The 26459-nt window shown below is 50.2% G+C and overlaps 1 protein-coding gene across 1 annotated transcript; it reads right to left on the bottom strand.

The window, feature by feature from the left end:
- Positions 1-1216: 1216 nt before the first annotated feature.
- Positions 1217-10454, bottom strand: LOC134139311 (radial spoke head protein 3 homolog). The gene is made up of 9 exons (XM_062573744.1): positions 10294-10454; positions 9970-10057; positions 9111-9252; positions 8651-8796; positions 7859-8062; positions 6662-6824; positions 5398-5484; positions 3158-3421; positions 1217-1426 (listed from the first exon to the last, which is right to left on the bottom strand). The coding sequence occupies exons 1-9, from the start codon at positions 10398-10400 to the stop codon at positions 1413-1415; spliced, it is 1215 nt and encodes a 404-aa protein (XP_062429728.1). The 5' UTR covers positions 10401-10454; the 3' UTR covers positions 1217-1412.
- Between the last annotated feature and the right edge of the window lie 16005 nt (positions 10455-26459).

Here is a 26459-nt window from a genome sequence, read left to right as displayed (position 1 = left end):
TGGAGAAAAATCTAGAAGAAATGGACCTAAACTTTGCACTGCATAGTGCAGCCTGAGCAGCAGAAGGGACGTCCTAAACAACAGAGATTCTGTGACTACAGGACAGTCTATCACATGTAGTGGTGGATAATCATGATCGATGGAAAAAGCGCTGGAACAACTTTGCTTGGGAAGAACACCATCAGCTAGTATTTCTCCTTCCGCAGCCTCTAGGGTTCTGCGAGATGCACCTCAGAAGGACGGTAAGCCTGAATATTTGGTCTGGGGGAAGAAACACTGCTGAGAAAGCCCAGGAAAATGACTTTAAATTAGAGGAGTGTCAAGGACTGGTGTCTTCACTGACCTGTGGCGGTAATGGACATGTATCGTGGGCGATCAGACCACCCAGGCAGTGGAAGCGAGCATGAGACATTCCCAGGCAGCCAGGGACAAGAGGCCCTGGCCCAGAAGAAACCACTGCAGGTTGGTTTACTAAACTGAAATGCTCAAGTTTGTAGGAGTTGAAGCAAAGCAGGTTTTGAAACTGTGATTAAATTGTGTTAAAGAACTTTCCAAAACCAAACTCCCTTCCCCCTCAGCAGCTGTAACTTAACATTCTGTGCTGGTAGACTATTCTTCAGCAATTTTTCCTCAGTTTTACTGCCACAGGCTAGGTCATCACTGCAAAGTGTGTCGGTATAGAGCTTCCTGTTCAGTGGCTATTATCAGTGAAAAAGTGGAGGCATAAAGTTAATATGTTTGATACGTTCACTTTCCTGCTCCTCTCCTCCATTAATCTGAACCACGTTGTCACTGAAAAACGGTTTCAGAGATACAAAGCCAAGTGCTTTCTGGCCCAGATCCTCGTGGAAGGATGAACGCTTGCCCCTCAACTTGTTTGCTCAGGCCCCAATCCTATGGGCACATTCAAAATTCACATATTAAAGACACTGTTTCCAACAAAGTAGTACAACGTGAAGGCTTTTTTATAAATCTGATTTTATTCTACAAAATATTAGGATGGATCATTGCAGGTCACAGACTGGAAAGAAAGACTATATCAAAACCCTATTTATAAACAACATTTTCTTTTCCCAAAAGTACAACCATTACACTATAATGTGGTTTATAGGCTTGTGTTGTCTTCATAAATTCTAATGAAGTAAAAATGTAGTGCACGCAATTCATTAATTCTTTTTACAATAATTTAAGAATATAATTTTACAGAGATTGCAGCATTAAATACTGCAAAGTGTTTAAAGAGAATAATTCAACACTAAGTAAATTTTCTAGCAATAAAACACAAAGCAGAAGAGACAAATATGAAAATATTCCAGGTGACCACTTCCCACCTTGTAACATTTTAAAAAACAAATAGTCAAGTCAGCATTTGCTTGAATCTTTTCAAAAGTGATCCACAGCAGTCCTCCAGACTATGGTGTGTCTCCTGTAAAGATATGAGAAAACACGTAATGAGAAATCCTTAAAACTGACAATTTCCTTGAAAGAAGTGGAAACATTTACAATCCTCATGAATCATCTCAATGCCTTTTTATTTGTTTATATCTAGATCAAACTAGCCAGAATAATTTATGTGAAGTCATGAGAGGAGTCTCCATCATGGGAACAAAAGTAGTGCAAAATCTTGGTCCAGCTGAAATTGAGGAAAATCTCCCACTGACTCCAATGTCTGAACCAAATTTTCACTTCAAGCCTTCACTTTCAGTCCTGTGTGTCATAAAATAAATTCTCCTGAGAAACTCACAGACAAATTTACAGAGCAGTGGTTATCTGAATTTCAGGCATATAACCTACACGGCTGGATGCTTTGAGAAAAAACTAAGTACAGTATGTTAAGATACTCAGAACTTAGCAGTCAGAGGAAGAGTTTAGAAGAATATTCCATTTTTAGAAAGTATCCATGAGTCGATTTGTCTACAGTCTGTGCTATCTGCGTACAAACATCCAGTTTAACACATTCAAATCTGCTGTGGCTCAAACCACTGAGCAGATCTGTTGTTCGTGACATTTCATTATTTCTACTTTTCAGTTACCTAAAGAAATAGGTTAAAGCACAACATCTTCCAAGGGAGCTTTTCCGCATAAGCAACAGCCGCACTGGTTATCATCAGCTGTCCTAGCTCGGGATGATGAAAGGCAGGTGTACCTTTGAAGTCAGATGTACAAATGGACCAGGAAAAAATCTGGACATTGCTTTTTAGAATACGAGATGTGGAGCAGCTACCTGCCTCTTCATAGGTCCTTTCTGAAATCTCTCTCTCAGACTTGGACCTGGCCTACCAGGTTAGTACAGTTCTCTTCTGCACTGCTAAGAGGAAGTAGCAGAAGGCAGTTTTGACAAGATGGCACTTTTTCCACAGGTTTAGCTGGAATGAAACAATGTTTCCACGCTGGGGCAAAAATGTACTTTTATGAGTTTCCTCCACCGGGAAAGCTGCCTGGCAAATCACAAGGTCTGTGTGGCAGCGTGGGCACATTTTGCCCACTGTGCCTCATACCCTTCCAGTGGATCAGCAGGAAAGGAGGATTTGAAACAGAACTGAGGCTGGAATTAGCATGCGGCTTGAACTCCTTAGCAGCACTGCAGAGTCAGGAGGATGAGGAGGACTTGGTACCCATAGTAATTCTCAGTGGCACATCCCAAAGTTCCCAGTGAGCTTTGGGAACAACAGCCTTTTGTCCCTTGCCTGCTGAGATGCCCACCCAAGTTTGTCTGGGCAGGAGAGACTAACGTTAGTAGAAGAAACGTGCCATAATAGTTACCTTTCAAAACAGGCAAAATGAGGGAACCTCTGTTCTGAAAACATGATCAAAGCACTTGCAAAGGTTACTAGGAGGCTCTTAAAGTCCTTCTCATATCTTTCTAGCACAGGGTATGGCACCGTATTGCTTTTCAACTGTAAAGGACCCAAGTTTTCAAGGACTGTGTGAAAGGGGATAGAATTTCAGTGTAGTTCATTGTATTAATAACCTCTCTCCATTCATACAGTCTGAAATCAGCAACGTCAGCATTTGGAAAACACGCTTTAAGGCTCAACTGTTGTTTGGGTTCATCCTTTAGCATGGCTGGGGCACAATCCCTGTAAATAGACAGGAATGAATCTCTTCCTTTGGCTAAGCTATTCATCTTCATTTATTCGACAAGTTGATGACTTACCTCCTTGTTCCTCAGCTTCAAAATCCTCCATTTCTGCTTGATCTGATTCCTCTAACTGAAGAGAGATGTGAGGCAAAAACCGTTCCTCAACAACAGGTTGGTCAGTCATCTCTTCCTGTACAGCCGGTGGGCTGGCATCTTCTGTCAGACCAGCCGGCTGTGAGGCTGTGTCTGTTGACGTTGGCTCCTCGGCACGTACTTCTGTCTGATCAGAGAGCTGACTAAATGCATCTAAGCGTTTTCCAACCACTGTACGAATCAAGGCTGAAACAGAGAAAGCCATCATTAACAAACAAGAAGAAAAAGCTGTAGTTTGAAGTGATTTTAAGTTTTTTGATCTATTAATTCTCAAAAAAGAAAACAAACTGAAATAACACTAGATGTTATGCTACTTCCAAATCGTTTAACACAAGAACAATTCAAGTATTTAATTGATGTATTTCAAAGTGATATTACATACGACACTGAGGCCAAGAGCGAATGAAGAAGGGTTTAATATAGAAAACGGGACAATGCAGAGGTGCTGAAAAAAAGCTTCACTGGTAATTCACAGGTTGAGTTTTGTATGTAAAAGAAGAAATGGGCATCTCTGGGAGGAAAAACATAGCCTCCTTAGACTGTGAAGCTTTCACCTGCAGTTCACAGCTCTTTCGGACAGTGAAGCTTAAGTAGCTTCTATATTCAAATAGGTTGAAAATGGATTCTCCGGGACTTTTCTACACTTTTTTGTAAGAGGAGAAGCAGCCACAAACAACCTAGCTAAGGCAGTATCCGCCTCTGCAAAATCTGCCGAAGAATGCAAATTGCAGTTCTTGTTGTAGAGATGGTATTTACTTAACACTGGGGGATTGAGTTTAAGCAAAGAAATATAGAGGGTGAACTGCAGAATAGGCAAAATATAGTGTTATTTGTTTGCATTGCTCGAGGTGCTCTGCACATCTTGGAAGCGATGCAAGAGAGGGGTATCTGGTTGTAAGAATTAAAAGGAAAGATTTAAAAGAAATACTGTGTATGTTCTCATCAACAGCATATCCCACAGCAACATTCTCCTTGGACTGTTTATTCAGTAGTTGCACACAACAGTCTTAAAGTAAAAAGAGAGAGGATCCTCCTCCTTCCCTCCCCAGAAGAGATACATTAAGAAGTTATCCTGGAGTGTACATACCAGACACATATCCTAGCATTAAATACCTAGCAGGCCAGTTTTAACTATCCAAATTATAACTTACGTAAGGAAATTCATTGTCATGGTTAAACAAAAAATAAACACAAAGGGAATGAGCACACAAGTACAGTTGTAATCTAATTGCAACCTGAAGTCACAACAGGAGGAAAAGCAGAGGAATGAAAATTTAATGCAAGTCTAAGAAGTCCTTTGATCTAAAACTGCCAGAGTGGGCAAGCACTCATCATAATGATGTGGCTTCTATACTAGATGGATTTCAGACTGTTCAGGTATTTCAATCGCAGCCTCTGAAGGCTGACTGATACCAGAACCCAAATGCTAATCTGGAATTGGCCCGCAAGAAAGCAGATACACCAATGTTTTCCTCTATCTCAGAAGCAAGCAGGTGATTATTGACTGCTGAGGAAGCAAGCCAGCCCTTGCTCTGAGAAAAGCTATTGGTTGCCTGATTGTTCAGCCAGGCACGGCCACTTCTGCTTGCGCGTGGCATGAACATAGCACTCCGTAGCTCAGCTAGCTGCTGCAAAGGAGTTCAAAGGCTGTTACAGTATACAAATGGCTGTAGACAGTATCGACTGGTCTGCTGCCACAACAAGGGCACAGGTGCAATGGGGCACTGCTGGGAACGCTAAGGAAAAGAGCATAGCAGTGCCGGCTGCGTACCATGAGGAACGAGAGTTACTAGGATAGTGAAAACAATTTGCATCCTTTAATCATTTTACTTCTGCCAAATGTGTGGCATTCTCCAGCAGCACATTTCAGAAACAATATACAACCACCTGAAAGAGTAGAGCGGGATGCCCGACATGTCTATTATTTCAGCTGAGAACTAATTAGCTAAGTATATGCAGTAGTGATTTACCAGCATTAGAAGTGTTTCACCATAAAAAGAGAAAAAAAGAATACAAAAAGCTGTGGGCACTTGAAGTTCTTAAAATTACACCTGCTGCTTTAGCCCACGGTGACCTTGTAAGTGTTACATTAGTCTTCACAAGGGAAAAACAATTAGGAATATCAAGCAGCTCAGATTATATTCCAGGATTTTGTAACTTACAGTCAAGCACTGTCCTACCCAGAACCTTCTTCTCCAATGCTTCTTCCACTTCTGTCATCAGCCATGGAAGGAATTCTGTCTCAATATCTGCAGGAATTTGACAGGAAGAAAACAAGAAAAAGCAATTTCTTTTAATTAAGGATGAATGAGAGGATGTTGTGAGCTGTTTCATTTGCTGCAGTCATTAAAGGATGAGCATCATTGCTAGAAGATGCTCGTTTTGTACGAGCCAGATGAAATGTCTCAGAAGATACTGAGTGCTCTAACTCTGCCCTCTTCTATTTACCTTCCTCATCTTTACGGATCTGGGCCAGAGTGCTCTCAACTTCAGTGCCTTTCCAAGGTGTTTGCCACCCTCAGAAGGCAGGCACAAGTGAGATGCACAGTCATGTTCTAGTTAGGTGAAAATAACTATTCTGAACAATCAGGAGAATAACATTTCTTGCTTTTCTCTCCAATGACATCTGGCCTCTGGTCTGCCAAAACTGCTCAATCCCTCTGACTAACTAGTCCTTGCTTATGTTTTTTTTTTTTTTTTTTTCCAAATCATTTTCTTTCTACACAGTGATCCCAAATTCTGCTCCATTTGCAAGAGACACCCAGTTTCTACATTTGCCCCGATGACTCATGTTGGAAGGAGCAACTGTTTCCTGGCAGTAGTCTGGGCAGCAGCATGGGGCCCTGGGAAGTGGTGTGCAGACCCGTATTAATGGGATTTATAAACTTGCCAAATGTCTGATGACACAGCAGCAAGGTAGCCAATGAGAAAATGTGTTGATTCTAAAGGCTTGGAAATCATAGAGGTTAAAAAGTCAGAAATTATTTTCATGGCCCAGTTCTAATTCTAACTGACTAACTTCTTCCTTGCTTTGATCATCATTAATGAAGATTCAGAATGACACACACAAAAGTGACTTCTTTGCCTGTCCTGTCATAGTGAAAGAGATCCAAATTGTAGTAAATGCATTATGTCCTACCAATCCTAACCATCCGTATACTTCACACCAATATTCATGTATTTAACACCAATTCAAAAGCAGCCTCTCTCATTACAAGTTAAGCTATCAGATCTCACCTACTTGATGGCCAATGTTTGTTCTTGAAAACAATTTGAGTTTGAAAACTCTGCTCAGCCACAAGTGTAAATGACTAAATAAATGAGGTCTATTACATTGTAATAAGTGATAGATTTTAAGCTGTGTTTTATGGTTGTTTTGCCTGTTACATTGTTCAGCTCACATCCCCAAAAAGAAAAAATACAAACCTCTCTCTATAGGGTCATAGAAATACCCACTCTCACGAAGACTGTCGAAGACTGATGGAATGAGATCAGCCAAGTAGCGCTGAGCAAATGCCCGAGCTGCAATTTTCTCTGTGGTCTCTTTCTGTTTTTGCAGCACTTGCATCTGCTGGCGTTTGCGACGTTCCTGACAAGAGAACATTGTATGTAAAACTTTCATGTCTTTAGTTGTTACTCCATTGATCTAGATTTTGAAGAATGATCACAACATAAACCCCAGAAGTTAGAGAGAGAATCAAGTGAATAAGTATAGATACCACCCAGTATTTACGGCCTCTACTTGGGCCAAAAGCTCTTCACAGGAAAGAAAATTTGATGGTATTCAATCTAGAGATTATCAAAATTTACAGTGACTAGAGAGAAATACACTCCTTTGGTATTGCTTTTCTGGTTTTGTGAAGTTTGTAAAGTAATGGTTTTCCAGTTGGCCAAACAAAACCTTCTCTGCCATCTTAGCATGCACTGATCTTATGACACAATGCTTTGTTATTGCAAGTAAAGCTGATGGTTAACTTTGGAGCGAGCTGAGGTTGGTTCAGGATTTCATGACCTTTTCACCATTCCAACTTTTATTCCAACTCAGTGCAAGAAAAGATTAAAACTGAGGTGGGTGCAAGAAAACATTAAAATCCCAAACATATAAAGCTGCTGAATAGCAAATAAAGACTTGCCTTTTCTCTTTATTATTTACTGGGTCTTACTAATATAGATCCCTTAATACCTGGAGATCTTGAGAAGTATGTGTGCACATTCACGACTGCATGCATTCAGTACTTCCTAACTAGGCTAAGCTAGGAAGGTGCTTTTCTTATTCTGGAGCACTAGGACTGTTCACTCAACAGCTCTCGTAATGCAAGTGGCTAAGCTAACTGCCTGACTGACAGCAGCACTGGCTACAGAAGGAAAATGCTCTTGGGTTTGGCCTCTTGCTCCGGTGTCCCTGGAGCACGCCAGCTCCCAAGAAACACAGCAGCGTCATGCTGCTGCAGCAGAGCTAACTGCAGCCAGACGGCACCCGACTGCTCGGAGGTGCGTCCAACCGGATGGTGCCCTCTGGGGCAAAGCAGACTTATTCCACAGCTTGGCTTTTGCTGCTGGAAACTGTTTTCTCTCCTACCACAAGCATTCACACAGGCCCATTTTGCTCTTAGCCGCTCCTACCTTCTCCTCGCTGTATCGCCTCTCCTGCTCTTCTAGGCGCTGTACCTCAGCGAGCTCTGCGTTACGCAGCTCTCCATAAGCACACTGATGTGCCCGCAGGTTGGCCAGCTCTTCTTCCTCCATAACTTCCAGCAAAGATTGCTCAATAGTCTTTCCAATCAATACTTCCAGCACTGGCTTGACTTCAATGTCAAAGTCAAAGAGCTGAAGATGGCAGTCCGGGAAAGAGAGACAAATGACCCTGGATCACAGTCCTTCTTAACAGCAGAGCAGAAAAGGAGGATGAGCAAAGCACTTGTGTTCAAGGCAGTGCTGAGCTGTGCACACGTGGCCCCTTGCCAGCTCTCGCAGGAAGCACAACTGAGGGCTAAATGACAAGTGGGCTGGCAGGACATCAAGCCTGCCACAGGGATCAATCAGGCAACACTCCCTCCCCTCCCCCAACACCACCACCTCAGCCACTCTGAAGGCTGCTGGGGAGAGGCAGAGCCTTCCCCTAGGCCCTATTTCTTCTCACCTCCCTCTTCTCAACCCCTCTCGGCCTGGATGCTCTTTCTGCAGGGGAGGACATTTCTCAGCATGGTAGTGCTTAGCTGAAAGCAGCAGAAGAGTAAGCACCTACCTTAATTTTGCAGTTAAACTGCAGCAGATTATGGAGACAGATTTTTTTTTTTTTTAAGTATGTCCCGTCAGGAGTAATTCTTGTACATGCTGCCCTAATTTTGCTTAAGAAACTTGTTTCATATGGAAACATCTTCCGAGAGTGCTTGTGAATCAGTCTTTGCCTCGTACCTCTCCTTCTTCTATCTGTGTGTCCACATCTTTTCCTGTTTTGGCTGGTATGAAGAGGGGAGTGGGTGGTCTGTCCAGAAATGCATCTGTCTGACACTCCACATCAACCTCTATTATCCGGTCACTAATTTCTTCCAAATACAGCTCTAGAAAGCATAATCATGACAAATGCTATAAGCTGGCTTCTCTGATTGTAATGGTAAAAGAAAGTGTAAATGGAGAAGTCTTGGCATGCATTCAAGAATTCATGGTCAAAACTGAAAAACACTGGAAAAAAATCTTACTCTAATTAGCAAAGTTCACTGATATCAAATGCAACTAACAATAAGAGGTTATAAGCAAAAGAAAAAGAGAACCTTGGCTCTAGGTGATGCTACCAACTGCATTATGAATTTAGTAGGTGAATATGCATCAGCACCTTTTTGTTTTCAGGCGAAATTTAAATCTCTTCAGCCTTTACCTGTCTGCACATGAGCATGCTCTCTGCCTTCCACAGGCTCAGGTGTTCTTGGCTGGATCTGCTCTTTTGCTCGTTTTCGGGACAGAGCTCTTCTCCGTGCTTCCCTCTGCCTTTGAATTTCAAGGGGATCCGGTTGCGTACTCTAGGCAGGCAGTAGGGAGGAAAAAAAGAAACAAACAAACAAAATCAAAAACCCGCTCTAAGCTTCATATGTAGAAATGTTACTAATTTATCTCTACAGCTAAATGAAGACCCCCCCCTTTTTTTTAATCCTACAAATCTACCATTTCAGACTTACTTTTCAAGGTCCTGAGTCTAAACTGTCAGTTACCTTAAGGACTGCAGCGCATGAAACTATCACAGTACACTGCCTGCAGGCATATAATAACAGGATCTCACACTAAAAGCAATTATTTGCTACTTGGAAACAGATGTTATATGTACAGCTGGCCTTACGATCTATATGGCTCTGCTTCCACAGGACAAGCTCAAGTTTACCCAAAAGCTTAATTTCCCCAAGAGCTGCTATCTTCACTGATGACATCTGTGAATAAATACGGCAGCAGATGATGAACTGAGACTTGTGCTCAATATCATGACAGTAAAGAAACAAGGAAAAAAATCACTTTAAGAAAGAAAAAAACCCACTCAAACCAGCAAAGTTCATGGGGAAGTCAATCCTTTAAACAAAAGTGGGAAACAACTGCATGATAATTTAACTGGAAGCCTTGTGACTGGGTGAAATATTTTTTCATGAAATTACAGCACCAATAATTATAGCTATTAATCGGCTACTGTTTTCCTGCCCTACTTCTTCCTTTCCAAGAAGGCTGTAGCACAAGCCACACAAAATCCATACCGCAGGTACGAGCTGCAGGGCGTAAGTGTTGCCGCGCACCACTCTCCTGTCATACATGAGGTTCGCGTAGCGAACAGGTTCCTTCTCTCTGCAACGTCAAGAACCGACCGTTGTGGTTAGAGAGCCGCAGCCTGAATATTAACATCTCGGCGAGCGACAACGGCGCTGAGAGGGCACCAGAGGGGCCCCGCGGACACGCGCAGCCGCTCGGCTCGGCTCGGCTGCCCCGCCGCCGCCGCCGCCGCCGGGCGGGCAGAGCCGGGCCGGGCCGGGCCGGGGCGCGCAGCCTGCGGGAGGGGCAGCCCGCCCGGTGCCGGCACTCACTGCTCGGCGGCATCCGGCCGCGCTCGGTACTTCGGCCGGGCGGGCAGGGCGCGGGGCTGGCGGCAGTAGCTGTAGGGCGCCGCCTCGGAGCCGCGGGCGGGCAACATGGTGAAGACGGCAGGGGCTCGGCTGCCGCCGGCGGCCGCTGGAGCGGGGCGGGGGCGTCGGCGTCGGCGCCGGGCAACGGCCCGCGGCGGGAGGAGCGCGGTAACGGCCGCCGACGGCAGGGGCGGGGCGGGGCGCGGCGGGGCGGGGCCGGCGCTGGCGGTTCCTGCCGCGCGCTCCCCTCGCGGGCCTCGAGCGCTGGCGCTGCTGGCGGCTGTGCTGCTGCCTCGAGCCTCGTCGCGGCCTGGGTAGCCAGGACGAGCCCTCCTCGCTGCTGTGCTGCGTTTCTTCCGGCTCCCAAGTGCCTGTGCTTTCCTGTCTGCGCAGCTGAATCCGGAGGGGTCTTTGGGGAGGGGTTGCTGTTCTCCAGGCGCTGGGACTCTGAGCGAAGAGCGATGGTTCTGCCTGTGAATGGGTTTTGCTGAAATACCGGGGACAGCAGTGGGAAGGGGGGTTAGATAAGCGCTTATCCAGCTGAGTGAAATGCAAACTACATCTAAATTGTTCCCGTTCCCAGGGCAGTCCACCTCCATTAGGCAAAGTCGCCTGTGGGCACAGCTGACGGTCTTTATTCCTCTTCTCCTCAGGTCGAGTGTCCTTGTTAGGCTTCTTGGTCAATGCTGAAAAAAGGCCGTAGGCCGTTAGTAGGCAATGGCACTAGGTCACGAGCTCCCTGTACTGCCTCCTGCCAGTTCAGCCGGCACAGGCAAAGGGAGGTGCAAACAACCAGTTTACCAAGGGAAGGTCATGGAAAACGCTCGTTCTTGAACCAGACCTTAATTTTTCGTGGCAAATCAGATTCTTGTTCTCAGAAAACAGGGGCATCCACACTGCAGATCAGTCCCCTACGCTGCAGGACCTCTGCAGAAGGGAGCTGCTACAAGAGCACATGATCCCACGCCGGAGCGCACAGCGGAGGCGGCTTAGTCTGGTGGCCGCTAGGAGTTAATGCGTAGATGCTAAGGAGGGGCTTTCAGGGAAGCTCCGGAGAGCTGGCTGCCAAGACAAGACCCGTGGTAGATGTGAATGTGACAGCAGGCAAACGGCGTCTGTAACTGTGCCTGCGTCTTAGAAGGCACTCAAAGCACAGCAGAGCCTGTGGCGTTTCAGACTTCTGCAGGCAAAGCATCTAAGCTGACGTAGTGAGGGAATGTAACCACCAGGTGTCACTGGAATGGTTTTGCGGGTTTTTACAAACTTTTAAAGGAAAAAAAAAAAAAAGAAAAAAAAAAAGAAAAACACCACGGTTTCCAGTTAAGATTGCAGTAGTTTCTTATCCTGCTCTGCAGTTTTGCTGGGAGCTCATACCAATCTGCTGCAATTACTGAACGGGCAGCTGGCAGAGTCAATACAGGAGTGGGAGCTGTGTAACTGTGTTTGACAGCAGGGTGGTGGAGCAAGATGTGAGCCCGGTGCAAGTGTCCTTGGGGAGGGAGGGAGGGAGGAGAAGGCAGTCCTTCGGTATTTGCTGGTGCCTGGGCATCCAAAGTTAGTGAATGAGCGTTTGGAGCCTGGAGGGGAGTCAGAAATTCTGCCCCGCTTAGCAGCCAGTGCCCGAGCACTGTGGCCCTTCAGTCCGGGAAAACTGACAAAGCTGGCCAGAAGCAAGGAAACCTTGGCTTGGAGTGACTTGGCTCATATCTTCTGAAATGTGGAGTTTGGCTATCCAGGTGTTTCTGACTTTGCAGCAGGGACTCAAAAGCTGGGGAGAGATTGCTAGGGTGTGAGGGACATGGTGTTTGCGTTCCCAAGAAAAAGAGCCCCGGCCTAGCCTCCAAACTTTGCCTCCTACCTCTGCTTGGCCTACTTGTGGGGCCACATCTCCACCTGGTGCTGCTTGGGAGGGGGAGTGGACAAGGGCTGTGGTTAGAGATGCACCTTGCTGACTCTACAGGCATCCCTACTGCACACTCAAGAGGCTCTTCTGCCTGCAGCTCTGGAAAGCTTCCAAAAGCCAGAGGAAAGCTGTCAGTTTAACCCAGGAGTGTTCCTGAACAGTGGATAGTGGGCATGGGGTTATTTCTCACTCCGTGCAAGACTCAGCACTTGCTCTTGTTGTACAGCATGAGGTCCTCTCCACTCGTCTCTCCAGCCTCTCCAGGTCTCTCTGAATGGCAGCACAGCCCTATGATGTATCAGCCACTCCTCCCAGTTTTGTATCATCAGCAAACTTGCTGAGGGTGCACTCTGTCCTTTCATGTAGGTCACTAAGGAAGAAGCTGAACAATCCTATACCCAGTATTGACCCCTGGGGCACACCTCTAGCTACAGGCCTCCAGTGAGACTTTGCACCACTGAGCACAACCCTCTGAGCTCTGCCATTCAGCCAGTTCTCTCAATCCACCTCACTGGCCGCTCACCTAGCCTGCGCTTCCTGAATTTGCCTATGCAGATGCTATGGGAGATGGTGTCAAAAGCTCTGGTGAAGTCATGGGAGACTACATCCACTGCTCTCCCCTCCTCTCCCCAGCCAGCCATCCCATCATAGAAGGCTGTCAGATTCATTAAGATTATTTCCCTTTTCTGAATCCATGCTGACTGCTCCTGATCACCTTCTTCTCCTTCACATGCTTAGAAACGGCATCCAGGATGAGCTGTTGCATCACCTTTCCTGGCATTAACGTGAGTCTGACTGGCTTGTAAGTTCCCTGAGTCCCCTTTCTTGCCCTTTCTGAAGCCTGCAGTGACATTTGCTTTCTTCTGATCCTCAGGCACCTCTCTTGATCTCCACGTCCTTTCCAAGATGATGGGGAGTGGCCTAGCAATGGTGACCCCCCAGTTCCCTCAGCACTCAGGCCTGCGTCCCACCAGGGCCCATGGACTTGAGGATGTGAGGTTTGCCTAAATGATCCCTAACCTGATCCTCCGCAGGCAAGGGGAATATCTTCCTTTCTGCAGACTTTGTACGTGGTCTCCAGAGTCTGGGATTCCTGAGGGCTGGCCTTAGCAATAAGGACTGAAGCAAAGAAGGCATTCGGTATCTCTGCTTTCCCCGTATCCTTTGTCAGCAGGTCTTCTGCTCCATTCAGTATGGGGCCCACATATTCCCTAGTCTTCCTTCTGGGTACAAATACACTGCCCTTCTAGGCATTTTTATGTGGTTGTAAGGATGCTACTGAGGTTTTTTCTCTTTTTTTCTTTTATCCAGACAGTTTCCTTGCAGGATTTATGTTGTGAGTGGTCAGACAGTTTTTTATAGCCTCTTCATAGGAGCGTGGTCTTGCAGCATTCCCTGGGACTACGTGGCTGGCTGCCCTGCCGAGCCGTGTACTCGTGTTTGTTCTTTTAACAGGACTGCAACAACGCTCTCAGCCGATAAACTCCAGGAGCCACAGGTGAACTCACGCGGGAGCTTACTCTAACAGCAGCATGGCGGCTTGCAGTTTCTCGCTCAGAATCCTTCCCTGCAGAAACCCGGTCACTGAGTAAGCAACCTCTTGGGGGCCTTGCGCACTCTCTGCTCTCCGCTGCAAACTGCTAGCGCAGGGCTAAGGCAGCCAAGTGTCCTGGTCGGCCCTGCTGATCTTGAGCGGTCAGAGAGTTTTTTGTAGCCTCTTCCTAAAGAGGGTGGTCTTCCAGCACTCCTCTGGTCCAGCTACCTCTCCGAACGCTTCATCAGCTGACTTGAAACGGGGCCTTTGCCACTACCCCACAGGCAAAGGCTTGCTCTCATCGCAGCTCTTTCCCTGTGCAGTTTGGCAGAAGTGACTTCCTGTCGCTGTGGAAAGAGCGGTCAGCTTTCAGAGAGCTGTCTCTCACAAAACCCGTGTGTCTCCAGGCACCCAGCTCTGTGTTGGTCTTACTGTTTGCCTGTGGTTTGCAAAAGAGGCTAAGGAGTGCTTTTGGATCGCTCTGCTAGATGTGCTGTGGGCTTGCTGGAAAAGGACTAGGGCTGATTTAGAAAGGATTTTGGGGTCGAGAGTGCAAAAGAGGTAACAGCAATACTAGCTAGGTTCTTGTCGAGAGTATGCCCTGCAGCAACAGTCTCTCTCCTTGGGGTGTTTCTTCAGGAGCTGGAGGCAGTGCTTCTTTCCTTCAAGGGCGAGAAAACCCCCTCTCCCCTGCCTCTGCCTGCAGAAGAGCTACCTTAAGAAGATATCCTGCAGTGTACATACCAGGACATATATCCTAGCATCAAATACCTAGCAGAGCAATGGTTCTTCTCCCAGGTATAACTTAATTCAGGAAATTCATTGTCATAGTTAAACAAAAAATAAACACAAAGGGAATGAGCACACAAGTACAGTTGTAACTCTAACAAAATCACAGAGGGAGGAAACTGATGGGAATGAAAATGTCATGCGAGTTTCAAAAGCGGTTTCACTGAGGACCACCAAGGTGGACACACACTCATCGTAGTGTTGTGGCTTCTATACTAGATGGATTTCAGACTGTTCAGGTATTTCAGTCGCAGCCTCTGAAGGCTGACTGATACCAGAACCCAAATGCTAATCTGGAATTGGCCCACAAGAAAGCAGATACACCAATGTTTTCCTCTATCTCAGAAGCAAGCAGGTGAGTATTGGCTGCTGAGGAAGCAAGCCAGCCCTTGCTCTGAGGAAAGCTATCGGTTGCCTGACTGTTCAGCCAGGCACGGCCACTTCTGCTTGCGCGTGGCATGAACATAGCACTCCGTAGCTCAGCTAGCTGCTGCAAAGGAGTTCAAAGGCTGTTACAGTATACAAGTGGCTGTAGACAGTATCGACTGGTCTGCTGCCACAACAAGGGCACAGGTGCAATGGGGCACTGCTGGGAACGCTAAGGAAAAGAGCATAGCAGTGCCAGCTGCGTACCATGAGGAATTAGAGTTACTAGAGTAGGGAAAAAAATGTAGCAGGAAGAAAAAAGTAATTAAGGGTGAAGGACAGGATCTCGGGAGCTTGCTTTTATTTGCTTAATTCAGAGTGAAGCACCGTGCTGCCCAGAAGCCTCTTCTCCAATGCTTCTTCCACTTGCACCATCAGCCATGGAAGGAATTCTGTCTTGATCTCTGTAAGAATGTGTCAGGAAAAAGACAACAATAAACAGGAACTTTTGTTAACAATGAAGGGCAGGATCATGGGAGCTGGTTTGCATCTGCTGCCCGCATGAATGGGTGAACAGCATGGCCCAAAGACGCTTGCTTTGCAAGAGCCAGATGAAATCTCTTGGGAGCCTGGGGCTGTCTTATCTCTTGCCTCTGTTACTGAGGCTCCCCACCTTTATGGAGCTGGACCACACTGCCAGGGGTTGCCACCTGCAGCGGGCAGGCACAAGTGAGACACACAGCAGTGTCTGAGAGGAAAGCGTCCTGAGCAATTAAGGGTAGCCACAGTTCCTGCTTTGCACTGAAATCCGTTCTTCTCTCCAATCCACCAAAAGTTGTCGGTCCCTCTGGCTAAAGAGTTCCTGCTTACCTTTGCATTTCCCAAATCTTCATGCTCTTTGCACGCAGTGGGAATGTTATCTAACTGTAATCTGGATCTCCTACCTATTATATTAGAATCAGGTCACATAGGCCAAGCCCCCCACCAATACAAACCTCCCTCTACTGGGTCACAGAAGTCCCCGCTCTCACGAAGACTGTTGAAGACCGATGGGACGGGCTCAGCCGAGGAACACTGAGCAAAGGCCTGAGCTGCAGTTTTCTCTGCTGGCTCTTCCTCTTCCTGCTGCCCTTGCATCTGCTGGTGTTGGCAGCATTCCTGCCAAGACAACGTTGCATGTCAGCCTTTCAGGCCTTTCGCTGTTCCTCCTTTTCTCTAGATTCTGAAGAAGGATCACAGCATGAAACCCACGCAACAAAGACAGAACCAAGGGAATAAGTACAGGCAGCACGCAGTGCTTTCCTTTCGTAGACCTTTCTTTCCATTCTTTCCATTTGGTAGCTGTGTCAAGCAATGAAGTTGTAACCAACCAAACTAGGCCCTTCTCTGTTCTCTCACCATGCTCTGATCTCATGACCCAAACAAAGCTTTCTTGTTGTGGCAGATAAGCAGATGGTGAGCACTGGGGTGAGCTGTGGGTGGTCCGGGAAAAGGACTTGCCCTTCCTGCCTTGGATTTACTGGGTCCTCCTAATGCAGTTCTTTTCATCCTTTGAGATCTGCCGAGGTAGATGTGCACACTAGGCACTACATGCACTGAAGGCTAGGCAGGTGCCTTTTGTATTTTGGAGCACTGGGACTGTTCAGCCAGCACCTCTCGTAATGCAAGTGGCTAAGCTAACTGCTTGACCTACAGTAGCAGTGGCTACAGAAGGAAAATGTTCTTGAGTGTGGCCTCTTGCTCCGGTGTCCCTGGAGCGCGCCAGCTCCCAAGAAACACAGCAGCGTCATGCTGCTGCAGCAGTGCTAACTGCAGCCAGACGGCACCCAACCAGATGGTGCCCTCTGGGGCAAAGCTGACTTATTCCACAGCTTGGCTTTTGCTGCTGGAAACAGTTCTCTCTCTTACCACAAGCATTCACACAGGCCCATTTTGCTCTTAGTCACTCCTACCTTCTCCTCGCTGTATTGCCTCTCCTGCTCTTCCAGGTGCTGTACCTCCGGCAGCTCTGCGTTATGCCAGTCTCTGTCCAAACACTGCTGTGCCCACCGGTTGGCCAGCTCTTCTTCCAGCATGACTTCCAGCAAAGCTTGCTCAATAGCCTTCCCAATCAATCCTTCAAGCATCGGCTTGACTTCAGTGTCAAAGACCTGAGGATGGCAGTCCGGGAGAGAGAGGCGAATGACCCCGGATCACAAGCCCTCCCAACAGCGCAGCAGGAAAGCAGGAGGAGCAAAGCACTTGCGCTCAAGGCAGTGCAGAGCTGTGCGTGTGGAGGCCCCTTGCCAGCTCTGGCAGGAAGCCCAAGCACAGCTGGGGGCCAAATGCTGAATGGGCCGGCAGGAGGCTGGGCCTCTCGCCTGGACCCTGCAACACCACACAGCCCCTCACAGCCGCTCTGGAGGCTGCTGGGGAGAGGCAGAGCCTTCCCCTGGACCCTGTTTCTGCTCACCTCCCTCTTCCCAGCCCCTCTCGGCCTGCATGCTCTTTCTACGTGGGAGAACATTTCCCAGCATGGTAGTGCCTAGCTGAGAGCAGCACAACCAGGGCCCTCACAGAAGCACCTTCCCTACTTTTACAGCAAACACTAGAGACGACAGTTTTTTTAAATGTGCGCTGTCAGTAGCAATTCCTGTACTTGCTGCCCCCATTCTGCATCGGAAGCTTCATATGGGAAACAATTCTGATGGTTCCTGTGGCCAAGACTTTGCCCCATACCTCTGCTTGTCCTGCTTGCACAGCCACATCTTGTCCTCCTCCTGCTGTCTGGATGGTGAGTGGAGAGGGTGATCTGTCCAGAAGTTCACTTCCCTGGCACTCCACCTCCAACTCTGTTACCTGGTCCCTGAGCTCTTCAGAAGACAGCTCTAGAAAGTAAAAGCTGCAGGTTGGATGCTGTTCTGCTGGTAGTCATGATTTTTAACCCTGACAGCTCTCTAGGGAGAAGGATAGCCAACGAACGGGCAGGCAAATGGCTTCTGTGAAGGGAACAAACAAAACCTAAAAGCCAGCTGAAAGCAGACACCAGGTTACTGAGGAGGCCTCTGCTGGGGCCCACTTCCTAGTTCTCGATGGTGTCTGCAGCACTTTTTGGGGAATGCCTCCTCAAAAGAGTTTTCCTGCAGCAAGTTCTCAAAGGCAAAGTCTAGAGCAGGAGCTTTCAGCTCACCTTGAAGAAGAAACTGTTCTTGGTAAACTGCCATTAAGCGAGTGCACAAAAGGACACTGAGAGCATAGCTACCAAGCAGCTACATGTCTCTTTCCTCATAGCCTCTTCCTCCTGAGAGGCCGTGGCCAGAGACCTCTGAAGCTCTTGGGTTTGGACAGTGATGCTCTTTTTCTAGCCCTACCAGCAACGACCTCCAAGTAACAGCATGTCCTCAACAGCAGGTGCTTGAGGCGTCCGCCAAAGGCAGACATTTCACCTTGGGTATCCCTGTTGTCTGGGGAGGACTGTCCTTAGGAGCTCCTGGGAAGCGTTCCAGACCCTGCCATAACATACTGAGCCCTGTGCACCTCTCTGCACTTCCACAGAGGCTGCCTTCTGTCTGTGTGCAGTGCCGTGTGATGCCGAATGAACAGCAGAGATGCGTGTTGGATCAGCAACTCCAACTCAGCGGAAGGAAACAGAAAGACAATGAAGTGGTTCCCAAAGAACCACCTGCACTGTAAAACTGTGACCGTCCCTCCAAGGACACCACCTCTCCAGTTTCCCAACAGTCTAGCTGTTGCACTGTTTCCTCTCAGTAAGTGGAACCCAGAGGGCAGAGAAAGAACCACAAGGTTCTGCACAGAGGTTTCTGGCATTGCAGAGGTTTCAGGCATCTCTGTAAGGCACATCAGTCACTTGGGCAGCTTGCAATGACAACAGCTTTTCCTGCTCAGCATGAGCATGCTCCCATCCAAGTGATGGCAAGAGTACAAGAAACAGCTTTGGAGCCTCTGTCAAGCCACAGGGCAGAAGGCAGCTCCACAGGCTCTTTTGCAGTCTCACCTGTTGAGATGCAGCTCTCCTCCTCAGTATCAGAGGGAACCCAGACGAGGCATTGCCTGATCTCATCCTGCAAGAAACGTGTTCAGGTTACAGAGCTGCCACTCAGCAGGAAGGGCCACGAGGAAGCTGCTTCCACAAGGCAGTGATGTGGGAGAGGCTCCAGGGAAAAGGCAGAGGTGGACAGACACGTGCTGAGGAGAGGCCTCGCTCGGGGAACATCCCCTCTCTGCCCCACAGCGGTGCTTGTGGCAAAGGCTTATGCTGCAGCTTTGGCCAGCCCCACGGCTCTCCCGCACTGTATCCCTTGGGGTGCCTCTGCACCCACCATGGAGCCACCCCCACCGCACTAAGAGCCCTCCCACCAACACCCAGCAAGGGCCAGGGCAAAGGGAGCCACTGCTTACATCCGCCAAAATGAGTGTCCTGATGGTCTCGGCAGCTACGACCTAGGCAAGAAAAGAAAGAGCCAAGGTGAGCAGCTCGCCCCCAGGGCTGTCTGCAAAAGCCAAGTGGTTCTCCTGGCAGAGGGGAAAGCCTGGGGACACTTACCGGGTCCGACAAGCTGATGGCCTCCATGAGGAACCGAAGGGAGGGCATCTGGATGACCCTGGGCCCCTGGTCTCCTCGGCTTTGCAGGGCAGGGACAAAGGAAGAGCTCCGTCACACCCAGCGCTCTCTGCTCCCTCCCCTGCCACCAGCCCAGTGCCTCCACGCCACCCTGACACGGGAGAGCTTCCCACAGCGCTCGCTGGCAGCACCGCTCTGGAACGTGTCTCCCCAGCCCTCTAAAGCTCCTGCTGTCTAGAGGCTTCTTCCATATGGAAAAAGAGAGCAGCAGCTCAAACTTCCAATCCATGCCAGCAAGCAGCTGTGCTGATGGCTCTGCGGGGCTGGAATTAATTTCCAGGCACAAGGATAAGCACCTCACGCTGCTCTGCCCAGGACCTCCGCTCTGCGGTGGGTGTCCTTTCCCCCCACCTCCATGGCTGCACTTCTAGGGCCAGCTCCACGTGGAGCTCTCCACCACCTCCAACCTGATGCTGCAGGCACACTCAATGCCCTGGCAGCACTCACCTGAGCATGGCCTGCAGCCAGCGCTCCTTCCCCTCGCGCGACCTGCAGAGCAAAGGAGAAACAGCCTCATCCCCTGCTGCTCCATATCCTCTGGACACACGCGGGCCCTAAAGCATCTCAGCTGCTTGGCACCGCTCCAAGGGGTGTGATGCCCCAAAGCAGCCTGCCCTGTGTCCTCCAGCAGTGTCCCTCAGCTCAGTAGAGCTGCAGGGACATGGAGGGGGCAGGTGGCTTGTGCACCCCTGGACGCGCTGGGTGGTGCCGTTTCCTCCCCAGGTCTCGCTGGCCAAGCCCCTACACTCTCCTTCAGAGCCACGGGCACCCTCACACAGCTGGGAGGGCACGCGGGAGGCCCTGGGACTTGTTGGAAGAGGCCGTGGGGGAGCTCTGCTTCCCCCTGGAAACAAGGCTGCTTCCTTCCCTTCCTGCAAAGGCTTTGCCTTCACCACGGGGCAAGCAGAATCCCCAGCGTCCCTGTTCTCACCTTTCAGTACCCATGGGATCTTGGTGTGATACCAGACTGGGGCCTCTGCTTTCCACATGCCCCCTCCTCCCTTGCATCCTGACGGGAGCCCCAGCAAGGCTGCAGAAGGCAAGCCCGGGGGTGTGCACCCACCACAGCCTGCTCACCTGACCCCAGGACTCACCAGAAAGTGACCGCGCAGTGCTCGGTGGGCCACACGAGGATGAGGGTATTCTGCCTTGACAGGCTGAACACCTCCTCCTCGTCCTCCCTCTGCTCTTCCCACTGGCTCGCTGCCTTCTCCCCGCCGCTCACCACCACCAGCTCGCTGAGGCGCACGCGGTGCTTCAGCCAAAAGGCGGAGCGGCACCTGCCAGGAGGAAGAGCAGGGAGCGACTTGGAGGTTGCCATTGCAGGGGGCTGCCACGGCAATCCGCCACCAGGGAGGATGGGAGGAAGGCCTCCCTGTGGGCCACTTGCATGTGGCCCTTGGATACTAGAGGCTTCACCCAGCAATCCTTGGCAGCATTGATATTTGCTGTAGAGAGATGCTGTTCAGTAAGAAAGAAATGCCAAGAGCCCGGCTCAAATCCCTCCTGCTGCCCAGCTCTGGCCACCTCTTTGGCCACTCAAGCTCACGGGAAAGCATGGGCTGATTTGCTTCTGCAGCTCTACCCAAGTGAGAAGGACCAAGCCCGCATCGATGTGGGCCAGCTGCCACGCAGGCAGCACCAAGGAGGCCCTTTCTGCTCCAAGGGGAGCAGGCGTGGGCAGGAGCGGAATCGTGGGGCTGGGGGCAGAGGTGGTGGTGGGGAGGAAGCAGGGTGGTGTTTGCTGTTCTTACTTGAAGCTGGCGACAGCGATGGCATCAGGGAAGAGTAGCAGGTGCCTCTCCTTGGTCCGCCGGTGCCGAGTCACCCACACGCGGTCGCTGAGGAGCAGCTCGGGGCTCCTGCGCGACACAAAGGTGCTCAGCGGCTGCGGGCGCCGAGAGGCTTTCCTGCGAAAGAGCCCGTGGCGGGCGCGAGGCGCCCCGGGCTGTTGCTGCGCGCCGGGAGCGGGGCTGGTTTCGCCCTTCCTGCCGCAGCAGTTTGCCTGTCCCATGGTGTCACGGGAAGGCAGGAGAAGTTCTCCAAACAGTTCGTGCTCCAGTAGTGTCGGGAAGCTGGGAGCCTGCGTCTCCCCACACCGGCACAGCAACGAACTGGAGCACGGACGCTGGTGGCCGTGGCCAAGGTCACAGTGGGTGTCACCACAGCACGTTGTGATGCGGTGGCCAGACCAAGGGGCAGCTCGGAGCGGGGGGGTGGGGAGGAGGAGGGAGCGGTCTGGTGACTCTGGAGGTCCCTGGCTGCCCAGCAACTCCGACGTCCCCAGATTTCCATGTTTTCAGCGTGGGAGTGTGGCTGGGAGTGTGCTGCTGGCTCATGCCATGCCCCCTTGCTCCCCAGGTCTGGGCCCCACATGCCCAGCAGCAGTTCCTGCCACTGAGAGGGTCTCAAAAATGTGCTTGGAGACTAGGAGCTGCCTTTCTCTGTCCCGCTGGTGGCTGCAGTAGAGGCAAAAGCTCGCTGGGAGAATGCACCAGGTGGGCTTGGTGTTGGAGCATTGCCTGGCTTCAGCAGCTGGCTCACTGAAATCCCACCAACACGTGTCAGTGAAATCCCCCCAACACCTCCCCAATCTGCTGCAACACCCCTGCTTGCCTCCGTGGCCTTGGAAATGCTTCCGAGCAGACAGGAGCGGCTACCTGCAAGGCCTGTGTGACCCCCCTCGAAATCTGGCAAACTCTGGGTCCATCAGCAGTTGCTGTTGTGCTCCTGCAAGGCCTTGGCACCCACAAGCGCAACAGGCTGTTGCCACCCGCTCTCGGTGTGGATACTCTTGCTCCAGGGCAGAGCATTTGCCAGCCCTGTCAGTACGGAAAGCAGCACGGCCACTGCAGACGCAGGAGCCCCCTCCTCAGTGCTGCGCTCTGAAGCTTTCTGTGAAGAGAAGTTCCCCAAGGCTTCTGCCTGCCTTTGACAGCAACAGATTGCTTGTGTCCAGGGGACACCAGTGCTGGTGGCCTGGACTTTGCCTCCTACCTCTGCTTGGCCTCCTGGCATGGCCACATCTTCTCCTGGTGCTTCCTGCGTGCAGGAGTGGACAGTGGGCTCTGGCCAGACGTGCACCTTGTCATCACTCCATGGGCATCCCTACTGCATACTCAAGAGGCTCTTCCACATGCATCTCTGGAGAGCTTCCAAAAACCAGAGGAAGCCTGCCAGTTGGAGTGTGTTTCATTTAACCCAGGGTTATCCCAGAGCAGCAGACAGGCTGAGTTGTCTCGCAGGTGTCTGCAGGAAAGGGACCAGTCAAGTTAAGCCAGAAAAGCTCACCTTCAAATGCACCCCAGGTTTCTGTGTAGGCCCCGTGCTGCTGCTGGGTTCTCTTGCATGCCTCCTGCCCTTCTGCAAAGGGAGCCCTGGAAGGGCACTGCCCCTTCTCCCCAGGTTTCACAAGTGGGAGTTCCTGCCCACCGTGCAGCAGGAACACGTCTTGCTAGCGCCAGCCTGGAAGAGCACGTGCCAAAAGGGACACTCCCTCTACATCTATGCCACAGCTATGTTGAAAGCGGGCATTTTTCCTCCAGCTGCCTGTCTCCTCCAGGAGTCACTATGGGCTGTTCGCAGGGAAGCCAGGCTGTGGTGTCCATCAGGTTATTGGCATTAATCAGTGGGAAGGGGACAAGACCAATATTTCCGCACCAGACCTTCTCCTGCTGCACCCAGGGGTATTTTTGTGGCAAAACCCACTGTGGGCGTCAGAAGTGGGCAGCTCGGTGGGCTGCAGGAGAGGGTCAGCTCAGAAAGCCCAGACCCCGTCTGCCTAGCCTGTGATGCAGCACTTCTCCCGGTTTTGTAAATCCACCCACCCTGAAATCATTACCAGATTCCAGAAAACGGCAAGTGTCCTTTGTGCCTTGCAACGGGACCCTCTCAGGTGGCTTCCTTGGGAGGAGAGTGCCCCTGCTCAGCAGGGCCACTGCAGCTTGCTCAGATGCTCTCCATCTCCCTGGCACTGCCCCTGTCAGGTGCCCCTTTCCTTGGTGTCCTGGGAAGAGCTGCAGCTGGGAAACATGACACCTGTGAGGCTTCTGTGCTCCTTTTCTAGGAAGCCAGTGGTGGAGCAGCAGCACCTCTTGGTAACTTCTTTCCCTGCCAACTGGTAACAGCTGTTCTCTGCGGTTGAGCCTGGATGGCCTGACAGAGAGGCCTTCCCTCCCCAAATCCAGCTGGCAGGCTCTTGCCACAGCAGCTGCGGTGATCCTGCTGCTCAGGTCCTTGCCTCGCTGCTGCGCAGAGGTGTCAACTCATGCTAAGAGAACTGCCTTGCCTGTAGAGGCGTATGAGCGTAGGAATGGTGCATGTAAGTGCCCCAGGGTTTCAAAGAGAGACAAGGAGCACTCAGAGAGTCATGCCGAAAAGTGCTTTTTCTAGTGAAGTTCCCCAGGAGCCAAACAAAAGTCTCCCTGCTGCTGCTGCAAGGCTACACGGAGCCCTAAGCAGGGACTCAAGTGCTAACCAAGGCACTCCAGGTTGCCACATATACAAGCATGCTGCCCTTCCAGGCATTCTTGCAAGGTTGTAAGGATGCTGCTGAGCTCTTTCTTTTTCTTTTCTTTCTTTCCTTCCTTCCTTCATTCTTTCTTTCTTTGTGATTTATTTTGTTCTTACAAATGAGGATCAGGCTTAGCTCTTGAAAACTGGAATCCAGACCGTTTCCTTACAGGATTTGTGTCGTGAGTGGTCAGACAGTTGCAGACTTTGCAGCAAAGGAATTGAGAGCTTTTCCAGAAGACCTGTGCTGAATATTGTGCAATGTAGTGAAAGGGTTGCTCTCCCATTCCGCATGCGATTGCAGGGCGGTTCCATCTGCTCAGCACTAAAATCAGGCTTCTCCTTGGAAGGAAGGCCCTTGAATGTGGGCATTTGAATCTGCAACAGAAAATGTGTGCATCCACTTTCCTCCTGTGGTAGCAGGGTGGAACAGAGCCACGTGTGTTGCACAGGGCAAACTCTATCTCGCTGCCATAAGGAAAAACTGCAAGGACGAAATCCAGCGACAGCATGTCCAAGAGCACCCCCAGGCCTTGAGCCTCTTCTGGGTGCCTGGTGTCTGGCAGGGCCCTGCTCAGTCCTTTGCGGGGCCTGCTGTGCCTCTTTGGAGACACCTAGTCCTTGCCACAGAAGGAGCCCAACATGAAGGCGTTGTCACGGGTGGAGGTGGAATAGGACAATGCTTGCCATGCCCACAGACTCTCCACGTGCCCTGGAGCCCCTGCCCAGTTACACTGGGGTAGACACAGCGGCACCGTGTGGCCTTCGCATGCCTGCATGGTACACAGCAGCCTGTGCTGGGCAAGACACTGCGTGGTCCCTGCGCCCATTCTGTTCACCCCACTTAACATCGCTTACGGCACCCAGTTTCAGTGGATTGGTAAGGTCCCATCGTGTGTTCCTCAAGAGTGAATGAAAGGCTGTACAGATTGGGACCATGGAATCTACAACTTTGTGGCTTGTGGGCTGTTTCAGAATTACGGAGCACTAACACTTATTTCTATCAAAGCACTGTCTAGAAAATCCGGGCAGAGGCCAGGGCTCAGATTGAGAAGGTCTTATGCACTGACTTTTGGCTGCTGTTCTGGCACAAGTCACCCTGCCCTGTGCTGCCCTTCAACACAAAGCACGGCTGCAAACAAAGGCACCTTGCTGCCTCCGCTCCTGAGCTCATGTCCAGCATGCTCCACAGCACGCAAGCTTCTGGACTTAAAGTCTAGGAGACAGGGAGTTGTTGAGGAGTGCAGGTCAGAGGTGGCCAGCTGCGGCTGCTGAGCTGCAGGTGGATCTTGAGCAGGGCACGCGTGGTTCCTGGTGGGATGCTGCACAGTGCACCGAAGGCTGTAGAGGCCCAGACACTGCCAGGCAACCTGAGGCTCCAGCTCTGTGAAGAAGCACACGGGCAGGGGCTGCTGCCCAGCCCCATGGAGATGGTGGGCTTGTGGGGAGCCTGGGAAGCCCTCCTGGAGCTCTCTCCAATGCACTAAACCGTAGCCACGCAAAGGTTTTGGCAGGCAGCTCACAGGAGCCTGAAAACTGGTCGCCTTGGAGTACCTTCACTTCTCCTCCAGCCTCAGACATTCACCAGCCACTGCCACACAGCACAGACCCAAGGATCAGCTGGAACTCCGCTTGCATCAACTACACCACTCCTCTGCTTCTCGTTACCAACCAGCTCCCTCCCCAGGTGTGAGAATGTTCCTCCTGCACATTTCTGATGCTACTTCTTGCAAATGTTTTGGAGCAGAAAGAAGGAAAAGCAGCAGCAGCCGCCCAACCGCTGATCTGTCTAAGAGCAAGATGCACTCTTTGGGTCAGAGTACTGCGGTGTTTCCTTGGCATATCTGCAGCAAGAAAGGCTCCTAAGTAGATTCTGATGTCATTGCTAACTTTAAGGCTACCTTAAAGAACTCTCCTGTGGCCAGAGAAATGTGGCTGCAAGGCTGACTGCAAAGCACATCATGTTCTCCCCACAGGGAACCGCCACGTGCGAAAGGTGGCGGGGGGTAGGGGTGGTCATTAGAATCTTTTGAACTGGGGTACAGGTACACCTTTATCCCTGTGAAGAAGTATTTTTCATCAGGTGAGCATTTCTGGTACCCATATATCCTGCGATTATCATTAAACAAGTATTGTATGCAGGAGGATGGAAACAGGTTTATGAACTTTTTCCCAAACACAGCCATTAACTGTTGACAGAAGAACGTAGATTGCACCGTCTGTTAGAGCTAAGAGGAGCTGGTTCTGCTACTCTAATACATCCTGCAAATTTGTTGCAGGACCGTTTTTACCATGTAGCCTTCTCCTCATGCCGTATTTACTTTCTGGAGTACAAACGTAGAAATATAGGTGTGGTTTATAGGCTTGAACTGTTTTCCTAAATTCTAACGAAGTAAAAATGT

The sequence above is a fragment of the Rhea pennata genome, chromosome 3, assembly GCF_028389875.1.
Source record: "Rhea pennata isolate bPtePen1 chromosome 3, bPtePen1.pri, whole genome shotgun sequence".
NCBI lineage: Eukaryota > Metazoa > Chordata > Aves > Rheiformes > Rheidae > Rhea > Rhea pennata.
This window is presented reverse-complemented; position numbering and strand designations above follow the sequence as displayed.